Here is a 24,018-nt window from a genome sequence, read left to right on the forward strand (position 1 = left end):
CCCTGACTTGCTTCCTGCTCTTAGCAACCTGCCTGAACCCAGTCCCTCCAAGTCTGGGCACCTCTTGCTTTTCTGAGCCCCTGCCTCTGGTGCCACGTCTTCTGGGCCTTGCAGCCCCCCACTGGCTCTTGCAGGGGCCACGCTCGGCACCCTGGCGTCTTCCTTACCCCATGCGGTGGGTAACTTTCCCTTCCTGCCGTCGTTCTGGAGAGTGGGCATGGCCACTAGTCTAAGAACCGGCAGAGAGTGGAAGTGGCACTCAGTTTGACTGCATGTTGACAGGGGGTGCTTGAAGCCCTCACAGGGTGATGGGGAGGGGAGAAAGTGGGGGGAGACTGTGGGGGGACACTTTGCCCCAGGCTGTTCCAACTATACTTCCTACGACTATCCAAGACCGTTTCCCGTGGCCACCTGCCCTTCCCTCTCCACTCAGCCGGGCCTGCCAAGTCTCTGGACGACTCACACAGTAACCAAAGTCCCGTTCCCCAGCATCACACGCTTCACTTACACCTCACCCCCTTGCTGCCTTACTGCAGCCCTCCTGCTCTGGGTCTGCCATTCACACGAAGCGGGCAGTCTTTCCCAGCGATCGGGCCTCTCCACCCCGCAGGGGATGTGAGTCCCTTTACTCCCTGGCTTGCCTCCCACCCTCCCTATCCCATTTTCTCTGGCTGACATCATCCCACTCAGCTCACGGATTTTTCTCCTTTAATCACTTTGGTCAAAACAAATGACCCATCTCCACTGACTTCACCCGCTTTTGAAATTTTGAACTCTGAGTCAACATTCGTTTCCTTGCTCCATACCCCGAAACACTGTCTTTCAGCCCACACACTGGACTTCCTTTGTTAACCCTTTACCGCTGTGCCCACTTCTTTCAAGAGGACCTCCCACATTAGATGTGGGCATGCACAGAGAATAAAAATCACAGGTGCCTGCCGGACGGAATATAGAGGCAGCTATCAGACAGGGTCTGTGAACGTGAATAAGATGACCTTGTGGTCCCGCTGGGCAGGCAGAGGTCTTGGTTTTCTAGTTTGGTGGTCCAAGGGCTTTCAGGGGCAGAGTCCCTGCTTCAAACAGAGTGGCTCTTCATTTGTCTGGTTTGGACACCTGGCTTCTGCAAAAGCTGTCACTTCAAGAGAGTGTTTTGAGGCCCAGAAAGTTGAAAACCACTGGCCCAGAAGGGCTGCCTCACTTCTGGCTTCCTCCATGGGTTCTAGTTCAATGCCTTGGGCCCATATCTAAAATAGTCCCATTTCTGGGGAAGCCCGACGGATATCTGGAGATGATGATGGGTCTCTGCTCCCTCTGCTTATTCCACTCCAGGCCTCCTGCCCAAGCCAGACACCCCGACTCTTTCGGCTACTGTCCAGGCCCTAGCTGGATGGGCTGATGTCCTTCTGCTGGGGAGACCCAGTTTGATTTATAACTTGGAATGAACGCAGGCTGAGCCCTCACTCTGCCAGACACACATGCCTATTCAGGGACCCTGACCAGGCCCTTCTCCCTCCTGGATCTGTTTCCCATCAGTGTAAGGAGAGATTTCTTGTAGATGCCCCGAAGTGCTTCCAGCTTTACATGTTTTGAGTCAGTGAGGTTCCTGATGGGAGGTGCCCCTGTTCTTCCACCTCTCAAGCTGGTGAGTAACTCTGCTTCGGTGTTCTCCAAGGGTGACCCTGCTAAGCTGGGTACAGGAAGAGCTACACTATGGAGACCCAATGGGGACAGATCCTGTTGTCTTTAGAAATTTGGTCCATTCATTGGCTACAAAAGCCAATGACTTTTTCCCCTCCAAAGTTCTTTTTTCCTTCTTTTTTTATTTCTCACCCTAACCAAGGTTTCACTGCTTTGTACTGCCCAGCTCCTGACCTTAACGTCCCTGCTTGTCCATGGTGCTTTGGAGCAAGGTTCTAGAAATCAGCCAGGCACCCCTCTTCCTGGCATAGACTGCCCCTCCCGCCGCCTGATGTTGCCAGCACAGAGCACCACATATGGGCATGTCCAAAAGTTGCGGGAAGATTTAGGGAATAGAGTGATGGCGGACAGAACTGAGGGCCAGAGAGGGGGCTGGACCCCAAAGCAGGGGACTGGTGGCCGGCCCTGAGATCCCCCCGCTCCCACCCCCCGCGAGAGCTGCCCGGGACCTCCCTGTCGTACCTGAGAGGAGGGCCTGGCCCGTGAACTGCCCGTACACGGAGGCAGCATGGGGAAAGGCATTGAAGGGCGGGACCGAGGCACCGGCTGGGACCCCGGAGCCGACTTGCTGCAGATCCAAAAAGGCGGAGCTAGATAAAGAGGAAGGGGTGGAGCTAGAACTGGACACCTCGGGGGTTTCCTGCTTTATGGCGAAGGGTGAATGAGGATCTGCCGGAGGGAGGGAGACAACAAGGAGAGAGGGGTGTGAGATGATGGGGTGGGCACATGCACAAACCCAGCCATGAGATGTGGGGTGGGGGAGTGCGGGCGGGGCGCTGGGGCAGGCGGCTCCTCTCTGAGTCTAGGGGTGACGGGAGGGGCTGCGCGTGTTCCTGGGGTGAGGGTGGGGGAAGACAGAAGCTCTGCCTCCATGCTGTGCCTCTGCGGTGCGAAAGGACTCTGTGTGCCCCCCTACCCTCCCCCACTGCGGTGGGGGAGCGCGGAGGAGGCGGTGGGCCGCCGAGAGGCCGGACCCTCTGGACCCACCCGGAGGCCCAGCCGGCACAGCCCACCTCTCCTCTGCAGGCCCAGGGCCCTAGCCCCCTCCGCCTCAGGGCCATCCACGCTCTGCCTTCCAGCCCCTCTGCGCAGCTGGGCCCACGTGGCCCAGGACATTCCAGGCATCGTACCTGCCACCACTGGGTAGGTCTGGTGAGTCGAGAGGTTGCGCCCCAAGGGTGTGTTGGAAGGGGTCAGGGTGGCCTTGCCGTCGTCCAGGGCGGCGCTGTTGAGCAAGGGCAGCGGGTAGAGGCCCTGGGGAACAAAGAGAAGTCATTGTGCGGAGGTTCCCTGGCGTCAGACCTCACTAGGGACCCTGAGATCTGATCTGCGCAGAAAGGCTCCTTTCCTTTCTTCCTTCTTTCCACTCCAGTCGGACTCCACTTAGCCTGTTCAATGGGTTCTTGGGTTTCTTGTTCCGCTCTCGACTCGCAGCCCCACTGTTCTCCCAATCCCTGGCTCCCAGCTTCTGCTCCTGCAGCCCCAGGATTCAAAGCTGCATGTGGCTCGAGGGCTTGGCTGGATGGCCGCCTCCATCCTTGTCTCCCCACAGGGTCTGGACCCTCAGAGAACAGGCTGCAGGGCAGGAGCCGTCTCTCTGTGGTGGGGTTCAGAGTGCTTCACCCATTCACTGGTTTATGCCTCTCCAGATGGGAAACACAGCCTCGGAGGCCACAAAACGCGGCAGGTTCCCCTATGGGGCAGAGGCAAGATGGAAACCTGAGGGATCCCGCTCTCCTGTCCATGCTCCCCAACCTGGCGCTCAACTGGATGACGTCCTAACCACAGCTGTTTGCCAAGGGCGCGCATTAGAGCTTTGCCCACGTTATCCTGTCCGCTGACTCCCACAGCCCTGTGACGTGGGCAGGCAATATTGTGTCTGTATTATAGGTGGAGAGCCTGAAGCCCGGAGAGGCAAGTCCCCAGGCAAGAGTGACACAGGTACAAAGCTGCCGCAGGTGCTCTTCCCTTCAGGGAAGCGGCAGATATAAACCCCCCCACCCCCGCCAGAACAGGTGGCTGTCTTCTTCCTCTCCTCGATATCCAAGTCAATATTAATTTGCTGCTTCCGCTGGAAGGTGATCCTTGGGGTTAATTTTGTTTAAACAAAATAAAGCAAACAAAAAACCTCTTTATTAAGTACCTGTGGGGTTTTCTCTCTCCCTTGTTCAGTTACAGGCAAGCGTGCACTACCCCTCACCGTGACTCCCTCCCTCGAGGGGACAGGACAGCACACACAAGCACACACCTGTCCTCTGCATGTGGGTCGCACACGTCACAAACACACTCTGCATGCAACGGTTAAAGCAAGGAATGCTCCACGGTTACATAATGGGTCCAGTAAAGGCAACCACTTCCAATGATTTCTGTGGAGCTGGGTTCTCCAAAGGGCCATGGCACTTTCGGGTTGCCTGCCAGGCATTTCTGGAAGCTGCAGGCAATTTTAGAGGCCACCAGGGCACCATTGTCATGTGGCCGTGATTACTGACTGAATGGTTCTCTGGTTCCATAGTTTTCTGATGGGGGCCAGGTTCAAGGCAGGGGGAAGCTGCTTAGAGCCAGGCTTAATGAAATCGAGCAAAATACCTAATTTCTAGAGAGTGTAAGAAAAGTTTAAAATGCCTTATGGTTGTGTTGATTTGATAACAAATACAAACTCAAAATCCCTAGCTTTCCCAAATCCAGATGGTTCAGTGGGGGGAAAAATGTCCCCCAGTTCCCCCCAAAGTCCCCAGTCATCCCAGTGATGGCCGGATTTCTTCCCGGGATTGAACTTGAATCCGGGTGCACAGGGACATAATGCTGTAGCACGCGGGCCAGCTTGAGGCCTGGGTCTGCCGTGACCAGCCACTCATCCCTTTAACAGGGAAAATAGAATCTGCGTCACCGGGCAGATATAAAGATGACATGAGATTTTTTATACATACATTAAATGCTTAGCACAGAATGCCCAGGACTTTGCTCTAAAAGGTATTACTATTTCTGAATTCTGTGCAGAGTCATAAGCTGCAAAGTTCTCGGTCACTGTCATAATATTCACATTCGGCTGATGTGTTCTTGTTGCACCCATAAAAGAGAGGACAAAGAACAGTTCCTCACTGTGACTCCTGGCTGTGCCTAGTGGTGAAACAGCAACCCGAACCAGGAGTGAGGCCACGTGGCGTTTCTGCTGAATGCTTTCCCCCTTGTCCATCTGATAGGGAAGACGGCTATGCCTTCCCCCCAATCCTGAGGTCAGGTATGAAGACCTGTCCTTCTCTCTCTCAGCTCCCCAGGCCAGAGGGCCTTCCTGGGGCTAGGTGAGAGCGCACAGTGTCCTTCGATGACATAGTCCGAGTCACCAAGGGCAGGAGAGGCAGGGGCTCAGACACAGGGAGCCCTCGGCACAGGCTGGGACTCCCTGCCCCTTACCACCCAGCCAGGTGAATGAATGAGCGAACAGATTGGCTGAGGGAGGAATGAATCGTGGATGGACACTGCTGAGCCTCCATTTCCTTATCTACAGGGCAAGAGTTTGGAGCAGTTCCATGGTTTTCAAACTCTCTTTCTCTAGCCTTCGAGCGAGAACTGATGTGGAAGTATTGTATCTAAAACAGGGAGCCAGCAGGCCAGTCAGAAGGAAACCAGGGCCGGCAGACCTGAGCTCCACAACGGTTCACTCCCCCAGGCTCTGTCTACCCTCCCCAGCCCTGGGTTATCGCCACACAAATGGAAAGACTGGGCTCCGTGGTCCTCAAGGTCCCTGTAGCTCCAGGACTCTCTAAGACCACGATTCCCTATGTGCACGGGCCAGCTTGGTGCTGGTCTCGGTCTCCCTGCCATCATCAGGCAGGGCCCTCTGGGGGCTCACCAGGGAGCCAGGAGGTGGCTCTGGGACCCAGCGGGTGCCCAGCGTCTAGGCAGCAGAATTTCTGCAGGAAAGCTGGTGCTTGCACACAGAGCGGGCTCCCTGTGAGCGAGCCCACAGCTGCAGCTCCACATCCCTCGGGGAGCTGTGTGCTGACTCTCAGATGAGCACTCGGGCCCTCTCCCCAGGTCTGCTGACGGCCAACTTTCTCTGCACCCCCTCGTGGTGGCCACAGCCCAGGCTGATAAAAATCGCTGACGCAGATTGCCTGGCCAGCTGCGGTGCTGGCATGGGCCCAGCAGCCCAGACGGTCACTGGCTGTGGTTCAGCCCCTTATTGGCCTCATCCACATTGTCCTGCTCAGACTTTCAAGGCGTAAGGCTTGCCTCACTCCCGGATCAAATGACAGCGTAAGCAAAGTGGGGTGAGCAGACCCACCCTAAGGGAATTCCTCAGCTGGCTGACCTGGGGAGGGGGTTTGGGGGTGGGGATGGTAGCCACTGCTACTGTGGACAGATATACGTGAACGGAGGGGCCAGTGGTCCTAGAAGTTCTGTCGGAGCTGTGGAGACTCTGCTGGCCTCAGCGGGGAGACCAGGGACATCTCTGTTAGCTTTACCCAGAAGTGGACCCACTGTAAACCATTTTACCCGTCCTGAGCACTAGACATCAAAACTCCCCGGCAACCTGCAATTTATTGTTCTGGATTTCTCAGCTCACTCACTAATACAGCTTTACTGAGCATCTCTTCTAAGAGGGGCCCCACATTGGTGCTGGAGATTAAAATTTAAAAAAAAAATGCTTCCAGATGCTGCCCTACCTTAGGAAACCCACTGTCTACACCTCTGCCCACTGGGCAATTAGAGTAGGCTGTGAGAAGTCACTGGGGTGGCATGCTGGATGGACAGAAGCACGGACCAGGGAGACATGAAGCATGGTTGTGGGGCAGGGCGCGAATCATGGGTAAGGGGTGCTTGAGCTGACTCGTGATGACGGCCAAGCAGTACTTTTCCAGGCAGGAAAGTGGAAGGCAAGGCACTCTGCGGGGCGGGCATGCTGTGTGCCAGGGCAGAGAGGTGTGAACGGGAAGGACATGCTCGGGAGCATGAGTAAAGCAGATCTTATGGTGTGCAGGTGTGAGTGGCCGGGGGTAGGCTGGCGGTGCTGGTCAAGGTCATGGTGTAGGGCTTTGAGCTGCCGCTTCAGAGCTGTGGGACCTGACCCTGCACTCTGGGAAAGCCGTAGAGGACAGAGGGAAGGCGAGGCCTGGGTGTGTCGCTCTTTGGGAAAGGGCAGAGCTCTGAGGCTAAGAGTGAGGGAAGGTGAGGGGGCTGGGGGCAGAAGGAGGAAGGTACCAGCATCTGGTAAAATAAGGGCTGACTTGGCAAGGAGCCGCAGGAAGCATGCGCCCTGGGCCCACTGGTGCAACTTCTGGTTGATCTGGTGGCAAGCAGCAGGGGTCCTAGGAGTCTCCCCGAGACCGTGCTGGGGGGCAGCCCCTGCCTGCCACTGTGCTACCACTCACCTGACTGCTCACCTGCTCGCCTTTGGTGTGGCTGGGGGAGGCATAGGCCTCCGGATAGTGCTGCCTCTCGAAGGGGCACTCGAGCGGCTCCAGGTGGTGCTGGCTGAAGGCATCTGTGCGCAGGTGCTTGCGGGGCCCGCTGCTGCTGCTCTGGGAATCGATGCTCAGCCGGCAGCTGTCCTGGTCACCTGATGTCCCCAGGCAGGGAGAAAGCATTCAGGGGACCCACCTTACCCATGCCCCAGGCCGGACTGGAGGGGCAGACTCCAGGCTGGAGAGGGATGGGGAGGACCCAGCTCCAGACCGGGGGACTGTGGCCAGCTTAGGGACAGGCCATGTGCTGTAGGTGGGAGTCACTGGCCTCTGCAAAGTCCGGAGCTACCAGTCCCCTTGGAGCCTGAGCAGACCACCCTCCTGCACCCCAGGCTGCCCTCTGGTTCCCTGACACTCACTGTCGTCCATTTTCCTCTTGCTGTCGCTGCCCGGCTGAGCGATCCCCAGGAGCCCATTGATGGAGTAGGTGGAGCCCAGAGAGTCTGACTGGGGTGACTCTGGGGGGGTTACAGCCGAGCTGGGGACTGCAGTGGGATGAGAGGGAGAGGGTTAGCACATGGAGGGGGGACACTCCTCGAAGTCCCCTGTGGGAGGGGTTCTTGGAATGGAGGCTGCCTGAAGTGTTGCCGCCCCTAAGTGTATCAGTGCATCTTTCTGGGGACCCAGCGAGGCTTTGTCCTAAGAAGGGCTCAGTCCACGCCAGTGGGTGTGTCTGTGTGGGCGTGTGTGTGACTATGTGTTTGCACATGGGTGTGCGTGTGCAAGGTTGAGCGTGCCAGCACATCAGCACTCACTCAGCGTATGTCCTGGGCTCAGGGACTTGGTGGCCACGCAGCTGTCCATGGGGAGGTTGAAAGGTTGCTGCACTTTGGTCCGGATGATTCTGTAAGGAAGACCAGAAAGGCCATTAGAGAGAAGAGGAGGAAACAGGACTCACGAGGCCTGGGATCCCGGGCCTTTCTGAGTTCTCTTGGGTATCTTGGAGGTGCCTCAAGGACAGCCTGTCTAAAACTAACCCCCTGACCTCACTCCTCACACCTGGTCCTTCCCAGTGTTGCTGTTTCATGATCAGTTCCACTGGGCACTCAAGACGGAAATACTGGGGGGGGCTTCACCTCTGCCTCCCTCCCTCCTCTATCAAAGCCATTACGAAGTTCTGGGGTTTGACCTTCTAACCTCTCCAGCTTTGACTCCTCTCTGCATGGCACAGTCAGCAACTTAATTCAGGCCACCACCAGCTCTTTCCCGCAGGGATCACTCACTGGCCCACCCCTACCTGCTCTTGACTCTTTCTGATCTGTTCTCCCTATTGTACCCAGAGCGGACATTTTGAAATGCAACTCAGCCTTCTGCTGACAGTCTGCCCCATTTCTTACGGATCACAGGCAAGAATATGTGACATGGCCACCAGCCTCTAAAAGGCAGGTCTTTGCTGATATTTCCACCTCAGCCTACCTTGTGCCCCCCTTCCGTCTGCTGGCTTCCATTCAGCTTCTTGTCTAAGATCTGTGAGCCACAGGGCCTTTGTGTGTGTTGTCTCAGTGCATCTTTGGCTTCCATTTTCACCTAGTTAACTCTTACTCATTGTTTCTTTCTCAGGGACATCTTTTCTTTCCTTCCTAAACCAAGCGCCCCATGCTAGCTCACGTACCTCATGTTCCTCTCCCTAGGAGGACTGAGAGCTGCATTTTTACAATTGTGTCTGGGGGCACTCAGTACTTGATAGTATCTGTCTTCTCACTAGACTATAAGCTCCATAAGGACAAGGATTGTGTGTTCCTGGGGCCTAGCACATAATGAGTGAATTACGTATATGGGAATGAATGAGTGAGTAAATAATTGATTGAGGCCATGAGTGAATAATTGAATGACCAAACAATTGAGTGAATGCTTGAATGAGGGCCAGGTTAGGGGTCGTGTGGCCCAGGAAAGGGTCACTTCAGGATTCTTTTATCGAATGAAAGAGAGTATAGCGTGTGAGGAAGGAAACTGGCAAAGTACAACTAGGGGTGGGGTGGGGTGGGGTGGGGTGGGGACAGGAGTGTCGTAGAGCAGTGGGGAGGTGTGGATCCTGCCCTGTAGCACCTGGGGTGCTTCCTGCTTAGTTTTTCAGCAGGAGAGCCCTTCCTCGGCTCTGTTCCACCCAAGCCAGCCCTCCTTTGGGTCTCTATCATGGTTCCCCCAAAGCCCAGGTGCCCTGACTCCTCCCCTCCCCCCAACCCGGTGGCTGTGTCCCTCTCACCTATTGATGGAGCTGACACTGGGAACAGTGTCATTGTCACAGACACCCTCCGCCAGGAGCCGGTCTCGGATCTCCCAGGCAAACATGGTGGGGTTCTGCCGCTTGTAGTCTCCAATCTTCTCCACCACCTTGGGGGTGGCCACCTTGGGCTTGGAGCCCCCTATCACTCCAGGCCGGATGCTGCCAGTCTCGTAGTACCTACTCCAATAGAGAACCCCAAAGAATTACCCAATAAGCAGGTGGGGTCTCCGGGCTGGGACTTAGCCAGAGACTCTTGTTCCTCCCCAAGGCTTCTGGGTGTAAGATGTACCCCCAGGGCTGGGCTCAGACACTTAATGTTCCTGGCACGGTCTGTTTCCCTTGCATGAGTAGGTTTATGCTGCTGCCAAACCAGAGCCCCCAGCTCAAGACTTTGCCCTGGACATCTGAGCTTCCACAAAAGCCTCCTATGGCATACAAACGATCTCCCTTCTGAGAAAGAAGTTTTGCTGCGTATGTCTGTGTGTCCATAAAAGTTCCCAGTAGTGGGTTTCTCTCCGCAGCTTTCCGGGGTTAAAGCTTGACTCACCACTCTTGGCCATCCTGGCTTTATGCCTCCCCAGGAGGCCAGCTTGGATTGTTGGGCCCTCGGCTCTGTCTTACTGGTTTACCTTTGCTCCCCTACCTTCCCCCCCGCCCCCTTGCGCCCACCACCACCACGGTTGGCCACTGGCTTTCTACCAGATTACATGGTTCAGGTGGAAGCTGTTCTTCCTGGACTCTGGAATGCCGACCTGGCCTGGATCCCTGACCACGTCCAGGCCCTCAAGCCAAGCCTGTTTTCCCAGGCTGTCCACTTTTCCTCTCCTCTGAGCCCCCAGACAGCTACTTTGGTAGATCCAAGACTTAGGTCAGGATAACTTTCCCCTCTTCATGCTGGAAACTCTCTGGTCTCTTCTGTCAGAGAATAAAGCTTGGTTCTTTAAAACTCTGCTTGTCCACCATAGCCATTCCAGACTCATCTCTCGAGGACACTGCAGTCCAACCTAGGAGCCCCTCTCCTGACCTGAGCTGGAGGGGGTGGGGCAGTGCCCTTGTCCTTGGCAACTTCAGTCAGGAAGCCAGAGCTCTCCACAGTTCAGCTACAGTCAGGTCCCTTTGGCTCTTTAAACCAGGACTGTTCCTGAATCCACCTATGAGCTGAGTGAGGGAGACAGCTACACTGAGCTGATGCAAAGCCTCAAGTCCCCCAGGGCAGGGACATTTTGGGAATGGCTCTCCAGGCTATGCTGTGTCAGCCCAGAAGCAGGGCTTTGCTGCTCCTGGTCCCTCCTGAAACTTTGGGCCAGTGGTCCTCAATTCTGGCTATAGAAAACTGGAATCCCTTGAAGGAGCCTTAACATTATACAAAAACCTGGGCCTGTTCTCCTAAAGTTCTGCTTTAATAACGAGTGTGGGCTGGGGCCTTGACACACATTCCTACTTTTTAATTAAGTTTCCCCAGGTGACTCCATCGTGCAGCCCTGGTGATGAACCACTGCTCTGGCATGAGTGTTCCAAACTGGTCCCTGGTCATCCCCTAAAAATCACAACACCCTGGCCTGGCTCCTGGAGAAGATGCTGTGATTTATATGTTGGTGTGGACCAGGCTTAGGGCTGTGCAGCTCATCAAGGTACCCTGGTGCTCCTTTGCAGGTGCTCTGGGACTAAAGAGCTTGAGAAGCACACTCCAATATCCCTCATGCAGGGAGTGAGACTTCAGGAGCCACCTCTCCTCCTGTGTGTCCCCTCCCTGGCTGCTCCATTTCCCTTGGTCTCAGCCAGGGCAGGAGTGGGGTGCTTTAGGGAAGAGTCTCCAGCTTTAGGAGTGGGGAAGCCCCTAAAAATGAGAGATGGAGCAAAGGGGGAGGGAGAAATGAAAGGAAGGAGAAATGGACAAAGAAAGAAGCAAGGACAGGAAAATTACAGAAGAGCAGTGGGTGGGGAGGCACCACCGGGAGGGAAGCTGGACGTGGGAGCTGATGTCGTGCCCCCAGAGGAAGGGGTGTGGCCGCGAGGTGGGCCTCCCAAGGCAAACCCTGCGCGGAAGGTGGCTTGTGGTGAATTTCGTGCTTATGGTGAATTTCGTGCTTACCTGCCGAGGATCTTGCTGACACAGCCATGGCTGACTCGGAGCTGGCGGGAGATGTCACAGGGCCGCACGCCCTGGTGGGCCAGGTCCACGATGCGTTGACGCACCACTTCTGGCAGGGGTCGGCCGTTCACAAAGGCCCCTCCCAGCTGGTTCAGCCCTCCGTGGCCTAAGAAGACAGTAGTCCCAGGAACAGCTGTCAAGGCCAGGCAGGGCAGGGCGGTGGGAATTAGCCCTTGAGTGTGGGTGCTGTGTGCATGTGCAAATTCCCACCATCACGCCCTCCAGTGCTCCTGCTGACTCCTCTCTCCCATTGCAGGGGGAGGCTAGTTCCCGTTGGGGAGGGTGGTGTATGATGTAGGAGGGACACACGCCATCTGGGGACCTACAGGGCCTACTCAGTCTCCTCTCAGACCCTCAACCCTTCACTCTGAATAACAACTGCCCACCTTCTTCCCTCCTTCTGACAAGTATCTAAAGATTGGAGATGTCGGGTCTTCCTACTCTGATGCTGAGCTCTGTGATGCTGGAGAACGTCCCCTCTCCTCTCTGGCTCCCCTTTCTTTATCTGTAAAATGAGGGTGTAGACTAAATCAGTGGTCTTTACGTTTGTCTTTGTCTTTTTTCTTTTTAACACAGAGCCAGATCTTATCAGCACAAGTGCATCAAGAAACAGAAATGAACAAAAGCAGAGATTCTATGGTCGAGCTGGGGCAGAGCGGCCCAGGCCTCATCTGTGGGCTCCCAGCCCTAGTGATCCCATGGCTTCTTCTTTCTCTAATGGGCCAGAGAACTGCAAGGCTGGGCAGAGATCTCCACAGCATGTGTTCGCAAGGGTTCCAGGGTCATGACATGCCGGGCTGCAGGCCATGATGCAGAATGTGGATGTGTGTGTGTGTTTCCTTAGCTGTCTTGCTAACTTGCCCTCGGCCCTCTGGCCCCAGCCTGTGTTTCATTCTGAGCCCATCTACCTAGTCAAGCACATATGTATGGAGTGCCTACCATGTTCTGGGCACTGTACCAGGCCCTGCAGGTGCCCAGGTGAGTAAGGCAGATGTGATCTCTGCTCTTGTTTCATGGCGTTTACTAAAGTGAGGGCCCAGACCAACAAACAGCCAATCACCAGACCATGTTATCACTGCTGGGACCAGGACCAGGCAAGGGGTTATGGGAACTACTGGAGGGGACCAAGCCCAGGCTTAGGGGACTCTAGAAGAGTTCCTGGAGGAGTCTACTCTAACACTGAAGGTAAAGAGGTATTCGCCAAGGGAAGGAGAGAGGGAGAAAACTGTTCCAGGCAGTGGGAACAGCATATGCAAAGGCTTAGAGGCAAGAAGGTGTCTGTCTGTTAGATTTACCAAACTTCTCAACTCTTGAAAATGCCAAGACCCACACTGGGCTCATTCTGGGGCTGAGATCGCCCTTCTGCTGATGAAGACTGGGGCTTGGAGAGTGTGAGTGACCTGCTTTCCATGACTTATGTGATTCAGCGTATATGAGGAGCGCCCAGGCTCTAGACAAGGATTAAGGCTCCCCTCAGTTCTTGGGTTAAGCCCTGTCCTATGGCCAGAACCAACCCTGGCAGCTTGGCACTGGTCCTGCAGTCTGTGCTGAAGATGCCATGATCTGGGCATAAAGGACATCATTTCTCGCCAGGGGATGACTTGGTGATCTGGCTGGGATGGTAGAGCTCCAGGGGTAGGAGTCAGGGGGAGCAGGCAGGCGAGGAGGAAGAGCCCACCCCAAGCCTTTCTGTGTGAGCCTGTTAAGGACTATTTATGGGGAAGGGTGGGAAGTGCCTCCACTGGGCACACAGTGCCCATTACCGCCCACTGACTTAGCACATTCAGAACTGCCTTGCAATGTCTCCTCAGGGGCCCAAATGGCTTCAGCAGAACAGTCCATTTCTCTTAAATGAAGAAAAAAGAGGCTATAAGTCTCTGGCCTGGGTGCTAAGTCAGGAGGAACAGGCCTGCTGGCCAAATACCCAGCAGGAGGGACACAGCGATCCATTTCCCTGGTGGAGGCAATTGGGTGAGCTTGGACACAATTTTCCACCATACCCATACTAGGCAGCTTGTCCTAGAGAGTGCTTTTCCACCAGGGATGGGAGGACATCCCAGATGGCCCACTTCTGAACCCCTTCCATTGACTTCTTATGGCCATGGGCCGTCCTTGGACAATGGCTTAGTGCTTTGACCCACACTCCATCCCTGTGGTCTTTTGGCTCTTTGGGTGCAGACACTGAACACAAGGGGGCGCCAGACAGCCACCCAAACGCACACAAGACCTTAAGACAGTCCAGCTTTGTCCCCATTTTCCAGAACTTAGGCTTCTACCTCATCCACCAAGGCTCAGGTGTTTGTCCTAGGACTGCTCTGTCTGGAAGCAAGGTTTCCTACACATGGAGTTCTTCACCAGTAGAAAGGTAGCAGGTTTAAAAGACCAAGTGCCATTTTTGGGGTGACCTAAATTGGGTATTGTGCCTTAAAAAAAAAAACACCCCAAAAAACAAAAACAAACCAAACAAAAAAACCCTGTCTGTCTCTCTATTGAAGAAGCTATGTGGGATATTGTCCTAAATCTTCCTGAAGGACTTATCAAGATCCTTAGAGACCCAAGCCCTCAGGAACCCTCCTTGAAAGCTTATTTATTAGATCATCCAACATCAGTGTGAAGAGGAAATTGTTCTCATACTCCTGGTCCTTAAATTATAAATTCTCAAGTGCTTTCTCTTATTTTACTGGCTTTTGAATGCCTTTGTGTTGCTGTACAAAGAGCACTGGGCCAGATTCCTGCATGGACTCTGCCTGTTTTAATTTTATCATTTGAGAAAGTGGATTTCATTTTTCCCAGCCTTACTGTTCTCATCCATTGGATGGGAATTCGTGCTGTGTCTGCTGTTGAACTATAACAACAGTTTTTAGAAGATGGGGAAATTAGGATGTAGGAGTGTTTTGTTTGCTGAAAATCTTGATTTTGTGCAAAATTTTTCTAATTTTTAATATTTACATGGTTGGATGTTACAACCCCAAGCTCGGCTTTAGGACTGGAACAGTGGTTCTCAAATTTGAGCATGCATCAGAATCACTTGGGGGGCTCGTTAAATCACAGGCTGATGAACCCAATGCCCTGAGTGTCTGAATTAGCAGTTCTGGGATGGAACCAAGTATTTGTTTCTAAGAAGTTCCCAGATACTGCTTGTCTGGGGCCACATGTTGCAAACCACTGGTTTAGGCTAGGCGATGGCTGGTAAAGAAAATAAAGAGAGGAAAGAAATACTTGTACAGCTACCACCTTGTCCCCACCAGCTTCAAAGAATAATAATTCATACTGTTTGTATATCATAGTTTTCACTTCTTCATGTACGAGGTGCCTACCATGAAGGTGGAGGAAACTATCTTGAAAAGATCAAGAAATTGGCCCTCAAGGAACTTACAATCTTTAGGAGATGCAATCACATATATTGGGAATCACTGTGCTAAGGGAGAAGTTTCTGGAGAGAGGTTAAGTTCAGATACTAGGGGAGGCCATAAGTGGTCAGTTGGAGGTTGCTGGGGGGGATGACTAGGAGGTAACCAGGTAAAGAAGTTTCCACAGGAAAATAAATCCCTGCACAAGGTCTTGGTGCTCTCAAGACATTGGAAGACCTTCCTGTGGTGTAGGACAGGTGGAGTCTGGAAAGAGCCTGCTGGCGGAAGATGGAGATGGCCACTATGGTTTGAGGTTTTGAGCTGAGTCTTTGTAATGGAAGGACTTTTGTCCTTCCTGTGTCCGGTGTGGAGGAGTGGGCTCCTTTGGGTGAGTCATCACCAACTGCCCAGAGGTGGGTGCAGACTTCCTTCCTGCCCTGGGAAGGGCTGGGACACCCACTGTACTGACCACCTTTCCATGACGCTGTGGACGGGGTGGGCTTTGAGGCCGGAAGCCAGGAATGAGTGGGAGCCCCTGGTTGTGCTGGGGGGAAGGTGTGAACCAGAAAGAGGTTTGAAGCTTCCTAAGCAAAGGTCCTTTGCATGGTCTGGAGCATCGTGGGTGGGGAGGGGTGGGTAAGGAAGAGGAAGACAAGCCTGTCTGGCTGGACACGAGCAGGTTCTAAGTGTGAAGGCCCTCAGACAAAGAGATGCCAACTTTCCCAGGACCAGAGAGGACTGTTCTATAGTGAGGGGTCTGGAAGTCTGCAAAGCCCACTGTCCAGCAAGGTACACTTTGGAGAAGTGACCATTTAGGGAAGCATTAGGGCTTTCTTTGGGCATTTCTTTACCCCTTATAGAGCTCTGAGGAGCAGGAACCGCGGAAGGAAAACAGAGAGGCTCATCATGCAAAACTCCTGTTATAGGCACCAATCCCACATCCTAAGGTCCACACAGAACTTTCCTGGGCTCCCCATAGTCTTCTATACAAGTCGCCATCATGGCACTGATTACAGTGATCAGTCTCTTTGCTTCTTCTCCTCAAGGGCAGAGGCCCTGTCTTTGTCCACCCGGCACCTGCCACAAAAAAATGCTTCCGTGTGCACATGCAACAGAAAAATGCTTTCCCAATGTGAGCGGCGGGTGATGGTTACTGCGCAGACTCCCTGCCATGGGATCCCTAAATGGCGGACTCCACAACCGTCCCCTTTCTTTCTGTCCGGCGTCCCATATGTGTATATTTTTCAGGCTTTTCTCAAACCCCAGGGCTCTGCCCACTCTAGACGGTCATCCTTGGTGATCACCCTTGCTCCTGCCCTTTTACCTACTACCCATGCCCGGGTGGTCCTGTGGGCTTCCCCGGGACCTCCAGAGCTTTCCCCCTTCTTCCTCGTTCAGTTTCCTATTGGAAATCTCCTGTTAGGTCACAAAGAGGCTTCTCACTAGTGTCATCTTGGTTGGGAGCAACAGGAGCTGCAGGGCAAGCAGAGGACCTGCCCTTTGGCATCACCTCGTGCCCCCTTCAGCACTCTGCCCTGCACCCTCATGGGCCTTCTGCATGACCCCAGAGCCAGCAGTGTGTCCTTCTCCCTTGGGGCTTTTGCACGTGCTGTTCCCTCTGCCTGAACTCTTGTCTTCTCTCTTTTTTTTTTCTCCCATTACACAGAACTTTTTTTTTTAATTAACATATAATAACATATAATGTATTATTTGTTTCAGGGGTGCAGGTCTGTGATTCATCAGTCTTACACAATTCACAGCACTCACCATAGCACATACCCTCCCCAGTGTCCATCCCCCAGCCACCCCATTTCTCCCAACCCTCTCCACTCCCGCAACCCTGCTTGTTTCCCGAGATTAAGGGTCTCTTATGGTTTGTCTCCCTCTCTGGTTTTGTCCGGTTCCGTTTTTATCTCTCTTCCCACCATGATCTTCTGCTTTGTTTCTCAAATTCCACATATCAGCACGATCGTATGATAATTTTCTTTCTTTGATTGACTTATTTCATTGTCTTCCCCTCTTATCTAGTTAACTCGGACCTATCCCTTACAGTTCAGTGCTAAGCCACTTGGGCCAGGTGTCTTTGCTATCTCCTACAGAGAAGGTTAGGGCCTGTGTTTAGATGTTCTCCACCAACTACCAAGGAGTAGCTTTCCTTTCCTTTCTTTTCCTTTCCCTTTCCTGCCTGGCATTCATTCAAATTTTAGTTTTACACTCATTGGCATGATTATACACCCGAGTAGCGACTGTCTTTGCTCACCAGGTTGAAAGCTCCATGATGGGGACAGGACCATGTCTGTTTTGTTCATTATTAAATTGGATTAGGTATTCAATTAATATATGCCCCGCAAATTAACTGAGTGCCTTTAGCTTTTTCCATTCTCCCCAGATGGAGGACTCACCAAACTATGGCATTTTTACCCCCTAAATGTTTACCTAACCAGTACCTTCCTAGCCATCCCTGCATTCACGCATCTGTGTATTTATGGATCCATTCAGTGTACATGTGCTGAGTACCCACCACGTGCCAAGCACTTTACTGGAACTGATCACAGAGAACGGACGCTTGACCTCAGGGAGCCTCCAATCTAGAAATGGGTAGATATTTACAAAGTGAACACACAAATAATGTGTAAGTCCTGCTTGGATGGTGCTAAGGACACAGAAGGTTACAGTACTAAAAGATAATGGGGGGAGGGTGAGAGATAAAATTAGTTCCAGGTGACCCAAGAAAATCTCCCTAAGTGATGTATAATCTGGGACAAAGGTGCGTAGGAATTAACGAGTCATGTGGACTCACCCGTCCCCGGACTCAGCATGCACAAGTGACTTTTTCCTGCGGAGCCGTGCATCTAAAACCCAAGTCCGGCCATGTCCCTACTGAAGGAGACTGCTGGGGCACAGCCCCATCTCCTGCCTGGTGAGGTCAAAGCTACTAAACCTGGAGGACAGGGTCCCCACGAGCTGAGCCAGGCTTACCTCTCCAGCCTCCATCCCTACCTGTCCGAGCCTTATTTCCGATAACCGAGCAAATCAGAATTGTTTGTTGGCCTTTCACAGCATCTGAATTCTCGCCTGTAGCCTTGTTTCTGCTGCCCTCCATGCCCGCAGTGACCTGTCTTAACCAGCTCTGGGTAAATTTGTACTCATACCTTGAGTCACTTCAGGAACTACCTCCTACAGGAAGTCTTCCCTGCCCTTCCTGCCTGCTGTTTCTGGTCCTTTCTTTGAAACATTCCAGGACACAGTGTCTGCCACTACATGTATTAGAGAATGTGTCTGTTTATACTGGCTATGTCCCATGGCATTGACTACAGGCCCTTGAGGGATGATTTTTTTTTTTTTTGAAATCTCTTAAAAGCCCTGATATCTAGTATAATGCTTGGTGCATAGTAGGTATCCAATAAATGTTGGGTAATTATTGGAAGAAGGGAAGGAAGGAGAGAAGGAAGGGAGGGAGGGAGGAAAGGGAGGGACAGAGAGAGAGAGGGAGGAAAGAAAGTAAACAGGCCTAAAACAAGCCTAGTGAAGCCCACACATTCTTTGCCCTGTGCAGAACTGTGTCTTCCAAAGTCACATTCTCGTAGACATGAGCTTTTTAAAAAGGGTCCGGGAAAAGAGAAGTTTGCCCTCCCCCAGGAGCCATGGGATGAAGGGGGACGCCTTCCTTTACATCCAGCCTTTGTCATCAGCGTGAGATGTGTGAGTGCTTGTCATGAACTTACGGCCTGTTCGGTTCTGCAGGAGCTCTCTGTGGGAACAGAGCTACTGTGCCATGTCACCTGCGTGAGGAAACTATCCCCAAGGCAGGTCTGCAGATTCTGAGGTGAGAAGCCTTTTCCTTCTAACCCTGGCCTGAGAAGGCCTTATGGAGAAAGACGAGGGGTGACCTACACAAGTTGACCCCTCCCCCCCTGGGGTTTATGGCTCTTTTGGGGAGACTTCAGTGTGCATCAAGGGAAAGAGCCACAAGAGACAGCTTGAATTAGGGATGACCACGGTGTAGTGTCAAAAGCTGCCTTTCCAGGGACTTGGACATCCCAGGGTCAGGGGATCCCTTGAGGAGAAGTTTCTGACTTGGGGCCGTGGGGCAGGGCTGCCCTTTTATGTCTAACAGGATCCAGCTGGTCAAAACAAAACTGGTTTCCCAGGTCTCGCTGCCAAGAAGCTCAGCATTGTGCTCTGTGTTCAAGGCTGAGGGCATAACCAAGCCAGTCCCAGAGTCCTGTTTCCTCAGACCTCCTCTGACGTTAAGTAGCATGTCTGTCGGCGTCCAGTCGGAAACGAGAAGCCTGTTCCTAGGCACTTCAACAGGAGGTTTTGGTGTAGAAACTTGTTTCTCTGGGTGCTGGAGGGCTGTAAGAGCACAAAGGAGCCCTGAGGTACCCCTGAGGTACCCTGGGGTATCCTGAGCAGGGTACCCTGAGGTACCCTGAGGTATCCTGAGGTGGAGACTGTAGGAAGAAGCCACTGGTCCTAGCGGGGAGCAAAAGGAAGAGGCCTATTCCTGCCTGTTCATTGTCTTGCTCTTGTAAGGTTCTGGAATGCCCTGGGGCCCCTGTCTAGGTGGTTCTTCGTTGATTCCTGACCTTGTTCTTCTCGGTTTTTCCTCCTGGTCTGTTGGGCTCTGTTCCTCTTGTGGGGCCTCCCTACACTTTAATGCAGCCCGAGGGGTCTCCAGATTGAGGCCATGAGGTCAGGCTCAGCTCCCAACCTCTCTTACCTGGAGTTCTGGCAAATCTGAGGGTCCCTGGAGGCCCTGGAACAATAGGATAAGAGGTTTGGCTCCCTTGGAAGCTCTGCCTTCCTCTTTGCTCCTCAACAGGGAGAGAGGGCTGGGAGAGGCAGAGGGCGACAAAGGGTGGATAAAGAGATTTCCTCTGCATTAGTCTCTATCTGGGAAAGAACCACATTTGGCGGGTCATTTGCCAATGTTGGACTTAAAGAAGAGGAAAGAGGGGAAGGAGGCAAGGAGCAAAGGTTGTTTTCAGGATTCAGCCTCCTTCCCCCATGAGTCGATGCTTAGGGATACCATCGAAAGCCAACATGGCAGGAGGTACTGGCTCCTGAGCCAGGCCGAACACTCTAAAAGCATCCTTTTGTTAGTCCTCCTGACAGCCCTCTGAGGTAGGTAGCCTCTTGTCCCCATTTTACAGATGAGGAGCTGAGGAGCAGAGGCCATATGTAACTTGCCCAAGGCCACACCATTACAAAGGGGCAGAAGTGAGAGGTGGGCTTAGGGCCTTCAAGATAATGCTCAGGCCCATGTCCTCACATGTCCTCACATGTCCTCACAGATAGTCGGCCCCTTTTCTCGGAGCAACTGTGCCTTTCTGTCACCTACTAAATCCATTTCGGGGTCCTCCCCAGGTTTTCCTTTAGTTGAGGCCTAATCTTGCCTTTTCTATGGTTTTCTTCAGAGGACTCACTGAATTCGGTTCTCTTATACCTCCTTCCCCTCCCCTGCATATTGGTTCATTCTCCTGCATTCTGTTCCCCTCTGTCGCCCCCAACCCCTCTTTGTACCCAGTCTGTCTCCAATCCGGGTTTCATTCCTCTGCCCTCCCGTCCCTTGTCCCTCCCCTTTGCGATTGCCTCCCTTGTCTCTATTTCCAGCCTTCACTCAGTCCTCCCGTTCTGTCTGTCCCTGTTCTCAGTCCTCCCAGCCCCTTCCCTGCCCCAGTCCCTGGGTCCTGTCCAAGATGGCAGAGCCCACCTATCTGGCCCACCTCTCCCCTACCCTTCACCCCCAGCATTCTCTCTTCTCTGCCTCCACCCCCCCCCCCGCCGCCTTTGACCACCCCCTCCCCACACCATCTTTATTGCCTGCATGACTGCTCAGGTTCTTTATCCCATCTTCCCCTCAAAGGCATTCGCAGCTCGGCTGTTATTCTTGTATTAGCATTGAACCCATTAAAGCTAATTTGTTTGCCCTAATCTCCATTTATTTTTCCCTAGTTGATATTAGATTTCCCTTTCTATTGCTCCAGCATGATTTTCTCTTTGTCTTCCTAATGGTCTACCCCCCTCTCTCTTCCTCTATTAATCTGGTTGGCTTCGCTGTGTGTTTCAAGGCCTTTCTCTGCCTCCCCCAGCCCTTAGATTAACCCTGTCACCTCCCTCCCAGGAAGAGCCCCAGTGCGTGGATTTCCAGGGATGGAGCTGCTGTAAATGGCAACAGACCTCCAAGCTTCCCGGGAAAAGTCCTACCGGATGTGAGGCGCGGCCCTGTCGTAAAGCCAGTCTGGTCTGGACGCCTGGAGAGACCAGGGGCTGGTGAGCTGGAGGCGACGGGGAGAACATGGGCTCTTCTGAGTCCTGGAGGGCCGGCAAGCGCAAGGGTTCCATGGCTAGGTTCCCCTCTGGGGCTGTCTCAGAGATTTCTGGAGGCCCCTGCAAGCTTCCTCAGGTCTATAAATGATATCGGTAAGCCAAACAGTTGGATGGGCCACTTTCTTCCCATGATGAAGCTTGGGCACCATTTCCCTTTCTTCCTTCATTCTCCAACTTGAGACACACTCCCTCTTCTCCCTGAAGGGCGCAGCCTTGGAGTGGCTAATCTGCACCTCACACTCTGGCCTTCGTGTTCCCTAAAATAGAAGCTTCCCTGGCTAGCTCTCAGAGACCTTTACTCTTCCCTTCCAGATTACCCCATCCCTAGCCCTCCACCTGAGGCTCCTTATTAAGGCCTTTCTCAGGGTCCATGCTTTGCCTGCCCCCTAGCTGCCTAGCTCCTGGAAGGCAGGGGTAGCATCCTACCTGGCCACACAAGCTTGCCTTGCAGGGGGACAGCCGTGCTCCCGCCCTGACTGCGTGTTGGGATCGCCTGGGGCCTTTGGAACTTTCTACCTCCAGTCAGTTCAACCAGAGTCTCTTGGCAAGGTGTCCCTAATCTGTATTTTTTAACAGTTCCTCTGTGATTGCCCAGAGTTTACATCCACTCAGTAGATGGTCAATAAATATTTATTGAAAGCATTAATTGATTAAAAATGAACTTCTGGTCAGAGGCTTTGGTGGATGTTTCCAGGGCTGGCTGGAGGTTTCCCAGAGGTCATTCTTCTTGGCTCCTTCCTACTGAACTCAGAGACCTCTAGACTCCCAACACCACACGCCATGGGGGACGTGGTGGGGGGGGTGGCTGCGGCAGAAAAGGCTTGAGCCTCTATCTCTCAGAGGAGAGAGGTGTGCGAGGTGGCGGCAAAGCCAGCAGCCCCTGGACATATACTTAGAGTCCCAGAAGCCCCACAAATCACTGTGCTACACCTTCCAGCACTCTCCCTGGGGTCAGAGGCCTTGTGGATATTAATGCTGTTTTTAAAAATATGGGTCTATATTAAAGCAATTTTCAGTTCGTTAGATTTCAATTCCATGAGTACCCCCTCTATGTCTAATAATATTCCAGGCTGGGTGTGTGTGGGGAGATGGTTTCTGAGCAGAAGACACAGTTCTTGCCCTTGAGAAACTTACAAGTTAATAATCCCTGACACATTATAGAACCTTAAAATTTTAAAATCCATTCCCATGCGCTGTCTCCTTCAGTTCTTTCGATGAGCCTGTGGAATACTTATGGTGGTGGGGGGCAGTGTGTGTGTGTGTGTGTGTTGGGGAATGAGGGTGAGTCATCAGAATTTGCGTCCTGATGTCATATGTTACGGAACGTCCTGCCAGATTCTATAGCTGAAAGTTACAATGTTATAAAAGTGGGTTTTGTGGATGTTGATTTAAAAGTCACCCAGAGATGGGGAGGGGAGAGAGTAGGGAGGTAGCTAGAAGGACCCCTGGAAGGGAAGGGAGAACAGGGAGGGGGAGAGGGAAGGAAGCAGCAGTCTGCCATCCCTGAGAGGTCACAGGCGCGAGGGTGTCCTAAAGAGATGTGAAATCATGTGACGAAGAGAAGAGGGAAATCTTGCCTCACCTAGAAGGCTGAACTCAATGACCTCGGCTCTGAGATTCTCTCTAACTGGGATTCTGTGCTTCTGGATCTTAACTGAGATAAGAGGTGACTGACTAGCTCAGCACGGAGGTGGCTGGAAAGGGTGAGCTTGGCCTGAACTTGAGGCAGTTAGAAAGGTTTTGTGTCTGTGTGTCTGTGTGTGCGTGTCTGTGGGTATGTGTGTGTGTGAGGGGCAGAACCCTTGGGGCTGGAGTGGGAGGGGGAAGAAAGGAGGTCTGGCCTTCCTGAGGAGCGAAACAGGTAGGAACTAATGAAGAGGAACCGCTTTTTTGAGCCTGACGCACCGAGCCAAATCTGTTGACAAAATGGCATGTCTGTGGTTTCCACACCTGATGATGGCTGGTTCCCCAGAACCCGGTACCGTAGCCGAGTGGATTACACACTCTAGAAGCCTCACTCCATGCTGCATAAGGAACCAGCAAGGCACAGACGGGGATAGACTCAGCCCGCAGGTTATGGTTTCAGGGGCGGGAACGGGGCTGCTGAGACCCAGGTTCCACCCACTCTGTGACCTTGCCTGTTTGTGCCTCAGCGTCCTCATCTGGTCTGAAAGGACCGATGATCTTTACTGTCCTCCCAGTCCAATCGCCGCAACTGCAGGACTGCCCTCAGGCCCTCGGGTGCAGAGAGAGCTCTGTGGGGGGGACCTTGGGTAACTTTTCCACACAGGAGACCTACAGGGGGTGGCCCTGAGGCCACTTGTAGGAATGAAGGAAAGTGGGCCCCCTGGGCCACCATGTGACCTGCGTGATGGCAGAGTGAGACACTGTGGCTAAGTGAGTATGGAGGGGGCCATGCGCTGTATCCTATTCAGCGACAGAGTGGTGGGCCCTTCTAGAGTGTCCTTGGCCAGGAAGGGGGAGGCGACCTGTCTAGTGTCACCGACTCACTTCATGACCTCACCAAGGCTCACATTTTCTGACCTAATCCCTGTTCATTCCACATTCCAGGAGACCCTTTGGGACCTGATGGCTAGCGCCATCTTAGCGGACATGGGAGGAAGAAAGTTGTAGGGATTGGGCAGAATGTGTTCTGAACCAAGGCACACCCTAAAGAGATTTCTGCTCCTCTTACCAACTTGTTTGCTTGTCATTCTTATTTACTTACATCATGAACCCAGATTGGAGGCTCTGTTCTGTGGGTTCTGGGCTTGGGAAGCAGATTCCTTTCCTCTG

General features: G+C 53.1%; 1 protein-coding gene across 11 annotated transcripts in view; it reads right to left on the reverse strand.

Annotated features, from left to right (window-relative positions):
• The window catches only part of PAX8 (paired box 8), a 55,632-nt gene that overhangs the window by 14,099 nt on the left and 17,515 nt on the right, over positions 1–24,018 (reverse strand). For 2 of the 11 annotated variants that reach the window (XM_045979934.1, XM_045979933.1), the window contains exons 3-9: positions 11,480–11,645; positions 9,367–9,567; positions 7,919–8,007; positions 7,523–7,648; positions 7,071–7,258; positions 2,829–2,952; positions 2,161–2,288 (exon numbers count right to left, since the gene is read on the reverse strand). In XM_045979934.1, the coding sequence (XP_045835890.1) occupies positions 2,161–2,288; positions 2,829–2,952; positions 7,071–7,258; positions 7,523–7,648; positions 7,919–8,007; positions 9,367–9,567; positions 11,480–11,645 (1,022 nt within the window). Of the gene's footprint in view, positions 1–2,160; positions 2,368–2,828; positions 2,953–7,070; positions 7,259–7,522; positions 7,649–7,918; positions 8,008–9,366; positions 9,568–11,479; positions 11,646–24,018 lie in introns of all 11 variants that reach the window. The other 9 variants (XM_045979929.1, XM_045979938.1, XM_045979935.1 and 6 more) reach the window with 8 other exon arrangements.

This window comes from Meles meles, chromosome 15 (genome assembly GCF_922984935.1).
Source record: "Meles meles chromosome 15, mMelMel3.1 paternal haplotype, whole genome shotgun sequence".
Lineage (NCBI taxonomy): Eukaryota > Metazoa > Chordata > Mammalia > Carnivora > Mustelidae > Meles > Meles meles.